Consider the following 11,307-nt stretch of genomic DNA (forward strand, 5'->3'; position numbering starts at 1 on the left):
GAATATTTAGAGATTGAAATGAAATGAAAAAAGAAAAGACATAAATTAATGGCATCTGGGCTGTAATTCACCAGGAGAGACCATAAAAAGTGACATTACAAAAAGCGAGACATAGCCTGTTTTAGAGGTCCCCAATTGTGTGAAAATGATGTATGTCACCATACATCACATGATCATGTAAACTCACAGTATGTGGCACTCAACATTTAGGATAAAGGCTAACACAAAAGGTACTTTGGGGCTCACATGGGAAGCTGTTCCGAAAGCTGTCAGACCAACAAAGAGATACTAGGACACTCATTATCTGCGTATTATCATTTTTTTTAAGGAATCACAATAGTCAAGAAATTTTGAAAGGGCACATGATGCTTTGTAATTCTGAGCCCTAATATAAAATTCTATTGACAGGAGTTTTGAGATATGCTTCTGTACTGAATATGTCTGAGATACGCTAATGAAGCTAATTAGCAGTCCTATGAGCAGTCCTAAAAATATTTAATGAAAAGAGTCTATTTTTTCTTAGTGTCACCTCAAGGACACCACCACATCTAACTTAATTTAATTCATAATTCTGAATGTACAGTTGAAGATATTGTTTACCAAGCTCTTTTAGCCTGGTCTGGCATGTAATTTGAGCAACAACGCTGCTACTACTGTGTAAATTCATAAAAAATAATGGCACCTGATCCAGGTTGATGCAGTTACAGAAGATCAGCAACCAAACACAAAATGGCATCATGACTGCAGTGCTGATCAAGTAAAGTCAATCTCCTATGCCGCACTGTTTCTCAATCCTACTCCTGGAGCCCCCCTGTCCTGCATATCTTCTATGCTTGCTCCAAGCACACCTGATTGAAATAATTAACATGCTCTTTATTAAATCAGGTGTGTTCGGCTAATCAAAAGTGCCACTGATGAGTTCGGTCAGGTAGGTAGAGCAGGGAAAGATGGAAAACGTGCGGAGCAGGGGGGCCCCAGGAGTAGGATTGAGAATCAGTGGCCTATGGCTTGGGATACAATGAAGCATACTTGCCATCTAGTGGCCAATCAACATAATGCCATGTTAAAAATGTCGGTCTAAGTGCAATATCCTGTATTGAGGACCGTGCGGCAGCACAAGGTGTCTTCTGCAGGGTTGAACCCACAGTGAATTTTCATTTTATTTTAGACCTTTAGTGTCTTAAAAAATAAATATATGTCACTTCTTTCCCTTTTCAAACAATTATCTGTCTCTGTGTAAGTAACTGTCTACAGAGTCCTTCGGAGCAGCACCTAACGGCATGCTGTTCTCCAACTGTACCTGGACCCATAAAGATCCAGAAACGTGAGGAATAAGTTTAACGCCAGACCGCTGCCTCCAGGCCAAATGACTGTTCCTCTGGGCTGCTCCCTCTGCTCTGTGACTGTTCATCCACACCCCCGGAGCAGTATAGAACATGCTGAACTGGGCAGAACAGTCATTCAGGGAGAGGCAGATTCAGAACTCGTATTTTAGGGTGGATGGCACTGCCCCCTTTACTCTTGCAACACGTCATCCTCATGAGACAAGGCCACCCACGCCTGTCTGATTTTGGGACCCCTCTGATTCGCAGCTGTGCAGGGAAAGGACTTCTGGAATGAGCCCTCCATCAGGTCTTGGGATGGTCTTGTTTGCTGTGAGGGAAAAGAAAAAGATGCCTTGCATGTAAAAAACGCTTTATGTTATTCATCCATTAGTCCATTATCAGTAACTGCCTTATCTTGAGGAAGAGAGAGGCTCCAATGTTGTCACCCATCCATCGGCTGCAGCTGATAATGGACTGATGAATGGGTGACAATGTTGGAAACAATGCTGGTGACAGTCACTATTCCACTATCCCAGGGCGAGATGAGAACACATACTGCATGTGAAGCCAGTACACACACACACACACACACACACACACACAAACACAAACAAGCACACATACTAATTGGATGCATTAGCAGGTAGCTAAAACCTGAGGCATTTTCTGTACACTTTCAAAAGGTCTATATTCTTTAGGAACAATGGTGATATACATACCCAGTGTTCATTTCATTGAGCTTCAAGTGTACTGTACCCAACTGCAGGAAAATACAAACTGTCAATCAACCAGAATCCAGCACTTTTCCTTCCTTGTATCCTTAAAAAGTGCTGATCATTTTCTAAATACAGATCATGAATTAACTAACAATTCTATATATTGAAAAAGTTAATTATGGCCTGATGGTCCATTTGAATCAATTCAAAACACAATTACACATTCTTGTTCTATAAAAACATAAATTATCCTTATTATATTAAAATATGTTTATATAATTACATTTAACTTCTAATCATTTTTCAAAAGAACTTCTCACTCTTTCAAAAGAACTCTTCCCCACACTTAATCCAACTGAGATGTGCTGGTTGACCCAGAAACCATGTGAGAATGTTTTGTTATTGTGATTTGTGCATGTGAATGTGACATCAGTGTGAGTGTTCAGGCGTGTGTGAGTGACACCTTACCCTTCAGGTCTACAGACACGGGGTCAATGTACAGGGGATCCCAGGGGCGTGGCTCCTGGTCATGCAGGTGTTGTTGCAGCACGCTGTACACCATCTCTCGGCTCAGGGTGTAGCGCACCAACTGGGCGTGCTCCTGGGGCATCAGAAACTTCAGCCAATAAGAAGCAGTCACACTGCCGTTGCTGCTGCGGGAATGTTATATTATTATTATTTACATTACTCATCTGATTAATTATATAACCATTATTGGGGATAGTTAGTAATAGAAATCATTTGATTTTATATTTATATATTATGAATATATGAATAATATATATGAATATTATTAGTCATGTATTGTCACGTAATACACATCTAACATGTATTATGAATTATAAAGTGGTAACTATTTTATTTCAATCTTTATTAATCACTCTATTATTGATAATACATTTTCATGAATAATATATATTATACTATAATAATATAATATACAAGAATCATATCAATTTGCATTATTTGTGCTCAGTAGACAGTTATATAGAGCTATTAACATCTACTTATAGGGCTGCATAATTAGCAATTTAAGGATGAGGGCAGAAGAAAACTACTCCACCTGAGAATCGAACTAGCAACCTTTCTATCACAAGTCCTTACCACTGCTCCACAGTGCTGTCCAATGCTACTCGAAGGGTGATACTGACCACACATGCACACTCACTCTCTCCAAATTTAAGAATCAAAACCTGAAAGCTTCTAAAGGCAGTGCCTGAAAGGGATGCGCATTAGCCTCACCTGAAGGAAGACATTCCAGCAGCAGAGAAGTACCGTCCCAGAGCAGGAGAGGAGCTGAAGAGGTCAGACAGCTGCGGCAAGACCAGGAACAAGGAAGAGGGATTCAGCATTTCAACAGGGGTGGGCCAGTATAGCCTGCCTCAGGGAGGAGATCCAGAGAGTCTCCACATATCTGCTGAAGTATTCATTTGACTGCTTCATCTATCGACTCATATATTAATTTAACAAATGCATGTACAGTGCTTTGCAAAAGTGTGCAGATGCTTGACCAATTCTCAAATTTTTACTGACTTACAAATGATACATTGCAATTTTGTTCTGTGTGATATTTTTTTAAAAACACTGAAACTCAAAACAAACTATTGTAAGGTGACATTTGTTTTATGATGAAAATATTTTTAAGAAAAATATGCTGAAATATGCTGTTTGCATAAATGTTCATCCCCTGTGCTCTGAAAGTTTTAAGTTTACACAAATGAAAAAATTGCCTTAATGGGGACACAATTGCATTACCCTCCCTGTGAACCGTTAAAGTAACTGTCACATTTTCTGGATAAAAACCCCAGTCTGTTTAATGATCATTGGTGAGGCTGTGAATCTGAAGGAATGGTGTGAAAGATAATGTAATATACATGAATAAATGAGGAAAAGGGTACAAAATAATATTCAAATGTTTGGATATCCCAGTGAGTACTGTTGGATCAATAATCAGGAAGTAAAGGCTGCATCACACCATCCAGGCACTGCCTAGAAAATGCCATCCCTCAAAACAGCCAGCAATCACTCTGAAGGACCAACAGAGTTCAGTGGCTTAGAGTAAAGGTGCACGAGTCAACAATATCAGGAGCTCAGCATAAAATTGACCTGTATGGGAGGGTGGCAAAAAGAAGAAATTACTCAACAAAAACTATGTCAAAGCATGTCCGGATTTTTCCAGAACGCATGAGAGTGACCCAGCCAAGATGTGGGAAAATATTTTATGGTCAGATGAGCTCAAGATAGAGCTTTTTGGCCAAAATTCAAAGCACTATGTGTGATGCAAACCTAACATTATTTTGTGAGAAATTGTCAAGGGTCTGCATACTTTTGTAAGGCACTATATTTACTCATGAATTAATTTACCACATTCATGTAAAACAGCTTTATAAGAAAAGACACTTTTGCTGAAAAACCTATCGCCACAAAATTATTTAAAAATCCCTCCAGGAGTGAAATATTCTACGTAAAAAAAAAAAAAAATCATGAATTCACAATTATTCAGTGGAGGTGCCAGGATAAAAAAATAATGAACTAATGAACCTTTTGTTCATCTCCTTACCTGTACACCTGACGAAGTTGGGTATGAAAGGCACACCTATAGTCTAAATGACAGCACTGAACGGCACTGACGGGTTCTGAAGCGTACCTTCACTTCGAGCTGGCCCGACAGGACCTGGCTCTGTGGGGATTTCAGGGACAGCAGCTCTGCTGTGAAGTTCTGGTTCACCAGCCTGAGGGTACCACTGTAGTAACGAGGTACTGTGAAGGACTCGCGGTCGAACTTGTCATCCTCATCATCGTGTGGCACTATCAGGCAAGGGAGAAGACTGAGCCGCACTGTGATACATTGTATATATACAGCATTTATATAGCAACAGAGCAGGACTAATTGAAAATGCAAATTGTATATTTAATACCACATTTTCCAATAAAATGCTATATAGATAGTTAGTACCTGAGCAGAAGACCAGTGACAGCACGATGACCGTAGCGATTACCACAAAGAGCAGGAGAACAACCATCCATAGTCTAATCCTCCAGAGGACTACTGTGTTCAGGTCTGGAAGGCAATGACTGCACCTGCATCGTCTCACTGGTCCAGTCTGAGGAGAACAGAACCACGCCTCAGAGTCACCACTGCAAAGAACTGCCACAGATAATCTATATGATGGCCAGATAATCAGCCCCTGTGTTCCTTCCATCCTCTGGCAGCAGGAAGTTCTGGTGCCACCTCCTACCCATGAGTGCTAACTGACCCATGAGTGCTCAAATTTAGATCACACCCCTTCAAATAATGTCCACAGTGAACCAGCACATCAGAAAACTTGTAGCTATAACAATGGTAAAGACAGAACTTTCTATGCAAAGAAAAACAGGCTTGACCATCTGGTCAATACATAGCAAATCTGTGGTATCAGGACAGAAAAGGTACTGCTTACATCTATGGGCACTGGTGCATACACGCATGCTCCAGCTACATGCTATGAGTTCACAGGGCAAAACACCCGGTGTCTCATTCAGTTGCCAATAACCAGAACTGCAAAGATTAAGTGATTGTGACAGGGCTGGCCCAAAGCATAAGCAAACTAAGCGCCTGCTTAGGGCCCCCGTGGCCACCAGAGGGCCCCCAAGAGCCCTTGAAATGATTTTTTTGTGATATATTATATTATGTCAATGGTAATCATACAAAAATGGGTGTGTTAGCTTTACAGTAGGTGTGCGAATGATCAAGCATTGACAATAGTCAATAGTATTGGCAGCGCCGAGGCGGCGGGGGGCCCACAAATCAATTCTGCTTAGGGCCCCATAAAGGCTTGGGCTGGCCCTGGATTGTGATGTTTGTGAAGCAATGTCGCATGTTACCACTGACTGCACTGCAAAACACAGGACCGGCAGTGCTGTGGGTTTTACAGATTCCTTTAGCAGAAGTAGCAATGAGAGGAGATTGGCACACAGGGCCAAATGGAGACAAACAGATAGACTAAAATGCCGTGAGTGGGCAAATTCTGCTGATGTCACAGAAGAAAATTTAAAAAAAAAAACTTAAATGAAACAAAAAAAGAGGAACAGGATGAGAGGGGGCATTCTGCGGTGTCTCAGGCGACCTGAAGGACATGGGAAAATAACACGACTGAGAGAAGGGGCGGGGCGGTAAGGCACAAAGATCTGGCAATGGAATGTTCCAGAACCTGTGGGTCCAGTAAGCACAATCTACCCGTCTGCCTAATGCTGTGTTTGTGCCAGCTGGGTAACTGGCATGTCAGTCAGCCACAGCCCCTCCCTTTGTTCTACATGCTCTGGAAATCCTGCAAGCCTCCATTTACAACAAACACATGGACTGTATTCTTGTTTTTACAAGGGGGAAAAACAGGAAAGCAGTGTTAGATCATGTTTGGAGCTCTAGGTAGTTCAAATAAACACTGGGATGCTACAACTTTGCAAGAGGCAGCACCTCTGTTCCAGAAGAATACACTGCTGTTAGAACGGGTGAAATTTACACATGACTTATCCCCCCTACATTTGAATAACATACTGAATTTATGTTCCCTAAGACTGGTCAGGACTGAGGATGCACATTAGAGCGTATTCCAAATTAGAATCTTGCATGTTTGTGTTACTGTTATCATGACTGGTTCTCTAAGCAGGCTGTGCTTGTTATGATGTTGCATAACACTGCAGCTGTTTCTATTTAGGACCATCTGTGCATTTGCTGCATTTGTTTTTCAGCTTGGTTCTAGCCTGGAACCCTCAAGTGACAATGGCATGAATCACAATGGATTATGGACTACACACAGTTCCAGGATCTAATGTCGTCATGCCACACCATGCACAGAAATGCACAACATATTTTCTCCCAGCCTTATCAAACAAAGAAAATGATCTAAACATCTTGAGTGTCTGCTAAAAAATGACTGATAAATCTTGTATTCAGCTAAACCTGACCCAGGTAGTTCACCCTTTTGTTCTATTGGGTATCACACAAAAACAAGATTCAGTGTGGGTCTCCTGGTCACCGTGAAAATATTTAAAACGAGGCAGCTCTTGCTTAGGGATAAATACCCACCTGTATGAAAAATAACAATTAGGGACTAGGACAGTGAGTTAGAACATATTGCTTAAATATCCAATCAATGCACTATGGGGAAATGGGAGTTGTAAGTAACACATTTTCAAAACTGTTTCATAAATTTCTACAATACATAATGGGCATCCAGGAACATTATCTGAAGGACAACTGTAAAGGCACATATAAGAAGAAATGTGTAAAGGTTTTATCAGGAGTTCCTGTGACATTTTGGATTTTTGAACTCGGGGATCAAACGGGTTCTGGGGAACAGTGAGCAGCACATTTGTAGAAAATTTCAATAAAATACATTCAGAAGTGGCTAAGACAGTAAAACTCAATAAGCTACCATGGGCCACTTGATGACCTCACCTTGTGACCTGGAAATGAATGGGGTTCCGGGAACCAGCAAGGATTGTGTTTGTGTGAGGTTTCATCACAATACCACGTATAATTGGCTTCATTACACACTACAAAGCACACTGTGATGGAACCACTGAAAGACAACCCAAAAAATATAAAACTCTCTGCCTTTTTTGGCAGAGCATAAAAAGAATGAGATGAGAGGACCTGAGCTGCAAAACGGCCATTTCTGTAAGTCAAAGTCGTTCATACAAATGAATGCTGCACTAAAGCAATGAATGCTGCACTAAAGTACCTCTTTACCTCTCTGTGCTCCCAGTCGCTCCCTGCGCGTGTGTCTGCGTCCTGGCTGTTGACAGAAGCGCTTCCACAGGAATGTGGCCCCCTGTTACTCGCAACAACCTACAGGCACATTAACAGATCAGGCTCCACTCACGTACACCCCCCCCCCCCCCCCCCCCCACACACACACACACACACACACATATACATACTCACATGTATGCACATATGCACTCACACACAAATCTGTTGGCAAACCACTACACTAACCACTACACCGCTGATACAGGATGGTGCAGCGACAGTCTCAGACCCTCCCCCACCCTACTGTGCATCACACCACATGTCTACTGGAACTTGTCAACGAGTTTCGTGAAATGAGAAAATTATAGAGATGTGACGTGTATTATGATCTTACTCTGAGGGTATGCTGGGAAAACAGGAAAAGCTATGACACAACAAGAAAATACTAAGTCTAGTAAATGTGTTGTTGAACCGCAAGTAGGTGGGATATGTGACATCAGGTTAAAAGGCTTGTGACAGTGGTAATGCTAGCACTTTAAATGGGTTTATTGGGTTGAACTTTTCTTCAGTCTGTCATCATGAACTTGCACTATGTTTTTGGAAACAACATGGGGGAGGGTAGACCCACCTACAGCAGACAATGCCGTCTTCAAAAACATACTTACAGTTACACTGGATCCCTCACAAACTCACCAAACCCACACAAAGCTAATTTTGGGTGAATTTTTAAAGTGAATTTTCTTGAGAAACAGAAGTCTGAATTGAATCCTACCACTGTGTGGGAAATCATGTTTTTGTAATCATATTTCATCAGGTCAGTATTGGAGGGAAAGCACTGAAATGAGAATTATGTGCCCCATGGTGTCAACAAATGAGACAGACCCCACTGTACTGAAAATATGTTCATATTGTGTTTACAGCCCCCCCCCCCCCCCCCCATCTCAAACAGATTTATCCTAATACATGTCTAAATATAACAATAATACTGCTTTCCCACAAAACACTTTTGTTCTGATAGTGAGGAAGAGTACTTGCCTGTTCCTGCAACAGGTGGTGACACTCTTCAGCAGCTTCATTTGAATCTCTGGCTGAATGATCTGTATTGCTGCCTGTTACCTGTGATGCAGGACCAAGGACACATCCACTGCACATCAGCAGAACAGAACAAAGAGCGTGCAACACTACTGGGTGTGCATGTGAGCCCTAGGCTGGAATAACCCCCCCCCCCCCCCCCCCCCTTTTTCTTGTCATTGTCTCTTTTACAGTTTTAGTTGACCTTCACCAGGAAATGGTTTGAGGGTTTTCTTAAACTGCATGACTTATTTCCTGACTCAACAGACCCAAGTCCTCCTTGGTTTTCCAAGGCTGGCAGACTCCATGACGTATACATTTAAGATGAAAGAACCTCACTTGGATGCCACAGCATACCACAGGAACAAAACATTTGGAAAGACATCTTTGTCTCTATGACAGAGCCGAGATGAAAGTTCAAAGTATTTTTTGATACCAGTTTTTGTATAGAGACCACAATTAATTTATTAAAATAGTCAGCCTATCTTTCTTTTTTGTTTGTAAAAAGAGGGGTTCTTTTTCCATTGTAACTAATTCCTGGTTTGTGTTGCATTCTAAATGAGATAGAGGACAAATGTCACTGTCTTATATCTATCATATATCCTATCATATATGCCGTTTGAACAAGCAAACAAGGTGACACAGACCAGAAAAACAGGCAGAAATACTGTGGCAATATTCATTTCAACCTAACTAGTCACTCTAATGACCGCCATAAATTAGGGAAATGAGTCTTTGCCAGATGTATTGTTTTGACATGTACTATTGTAACATCATAAGTTCACATTTCCAACGTACTATTTCACAATATTTTCATATGATCATCCAACACAATGTCTACTGTGTTGGATGACATTGTGTTGGATGTTGAAGCTGTTGAACTTATACAGTACAGTATGGACGTCTACAGAATGAGCAATAAACGTTCACATTTCATTAAAAATGAATAAGTAGTATTGTATGTGATTGAAGTATCGTTTTATGCACGAATGTTCATAACAAGAGTCCTCGAAATAAATTTACGTAGAATTATGTGTAACTGCATGTGACATTTACCACACCAACACCAAACTAATACCAGTTAAACATGGTGATCTCCTTGAGCAAGAACACAGGTAAGTACACTTTTGAACGATTCGTTATCATTACAGTAGCCTACATTTTCAAACAGACAATGCTTTCCAACTGTAAATGTTACACTAAAAAGTCGTATCTATGTGCGCACGTTTTCAAAACATTAAAAAAGTTACGTTCGACAGGTTTATAGCAAAACAACAGACAGACTGTGTAACAGAGTGGAACTTGACTTGCAGCGTCCCAAGGTGTGATAATATTTATTTATTATAAAGATAGATATAACCTCCCCAACCTACCGATGCCGATCTCCCTTCAACAAAAAAAAAAAAAAAAAAAAAAAAGACAAGCCCCAGGCAAACTTAGTCCCAGAGCTTTTCAATAGCTAGAAACGGTCCTGATCATAATCACTCTCAACTAACACCACAGGCTACATAGTATTAATAAGAATCTTAGCTATAGCAGTGAGGTATGATGGCAAGCCGAATTTACGTTACGGAAAGGAGAGCCGTCTTTGAACTCACCTGCGTATTGGCGAAATGTTCACCTTCATCTTGAGAGTTATGTTCTGTACTTGTAATAACTTCGAACTCAATCATGTCACTCATGTTCTCCAAGTAAGATTCTTGAGTGAATGACCGGGAATGACCGAACCGGAAGAGAGAAAAATATCGCTGGTTAGAATTAAACCATGATCTACGCTTTTCGGGTTGATCGTCCCAAAGTCTGTCACATAATATTTCAAGGAATGTAGCTACATCCGCTTATCATCTGAATTACAGTCCAGGTGACACGTTTTATGGCACTTCCAGAAAGATGGTGACTCCACCGTTGGCGTTGACACTTACAAGACTAAAAGACTTTGGGAATGAGAGCGAAATCAATGCGTGTCGAAAATGAAAGTTACTGTCAAGGCTAGCTTTGAATCTCTTAATTTTGAAAACAAAAACTTCATTACTTCTAGTTTACAATTACTACATTTATCATAAATCACACAATCTTGATGTTCAGTCATGGTCCACGAATTCAATTATATTACAGTGCATTTTGATCACCTACGTGTGGCAGCGTTGCATTGGTAAATAATAATGCCTGCGAAACATTTACCTAGCAAACCGATGTGGTAAAAATAGTAGCCTATTTGTTGACTTGTTCTTCTTTGAACAGCAGCGAATTCTTCTCCCTAGGCCTAGAGCATTAATTTTAGATCCGCCAGAGATGAGGCCATGATTACAATTAAGCCTACACCTCCACGGATTTTGCTAGCAAACCCTTTATGGTGATACGTACATGACACATGTCTTAATTGTTTCTATTACTCGTTTGGCACTTTTTGCTGTCTCAGTGTGGTAGTGCCACCACTTGTTTTGCCTTCCTGGAAAAGCAG

General features: G+C 40.9%; 1 protein-coding gene across 2 annotated transcripts; it reads right to left on the bottom strand.

The window, feature by feature from the left end:
- Nucleotides 1–946: 946 nt before the first annotated feature.
- On the bottom strand, nt 947–11,137 carry LOC118775695 (TPA-induced transmembrane protein-like). 2 transcript variants are annotated; one of them, XM_036525731.1, is made up of 10 exons: nt 11,028–11,137; nt 10,445–10,545; nt 8,811–8,891; nt 7,773–7,871; nt 4,998–5,145; nt 4,689–4,849; nt 3,284–3,354; nt 2,510–2,691; nt 2,045–2,085; nt 947–1,653 (listed from the first exon to the last, which is right to left on the bottom strand). In XM_036525731.1, exons 2-9 carry the CDS (start codon nt 10,526–10,528, stop codon nt 2,057–2,059), a joined length of 855 nt encoding a protein of 284 aa, XP_036381624.1. In that variant the 5' UTR covers nt 10,529–10,545; nt 11,028–11,137; the 3' UTR covers nt 947–1,653; nt 2,045–2,056. The 2 variants fall into 2 exon arrangements, with proteins under 2 accessions (XP_036381624.1, XP_036381623.1); XM_036525730.1 differs by having other exon boundaries at nt 2,510–2,694.
- Between the last annotated feature and the right edge of the window lie 170 nt (nt 11,138–11,307).

The sequence above is a fragment of the Megalops cyprinoides genome, chromosome 3, assembly GCF_013368585.1.
Source record: "Megalops cyprinoides isolate fMegCyp1 chromosome 3, fMegCyp1.pri, whole genome shotgun sequence".
Classification (NCBI taxonomy): Eukaryota; Metazoa; Chordata; class Actinopteri; order Elopiformes; family Megalopidae; genus Megalops; species Megalops cyprinoides.

Excerpts from the sequence above, each read along its gene's own strand:
- LOC118775695 (XM_036525730.1), bottom strand. The coding sequence starts at position 10,528 with ATGAGTGACATGATTGAGTTCGAAGTTATTACAAGTACAGAACATAAC. Across the intron at positions 5,146-7,772 it reads GCGACTGGGAGCACAGAGAG|ACTGGACCAGTGAGACGATG; the intron begins GTAAAGAGGTAC and ends TGTTCTCCTCAG. Across the intron at positions 2,695-3,283 it reads GCTGGAATGTCTTCCTTCAG|CAGCAACGGCAGTGTGACTG; the intron begins GTGAGGCTAATG and ends ACATTCCCGCAG.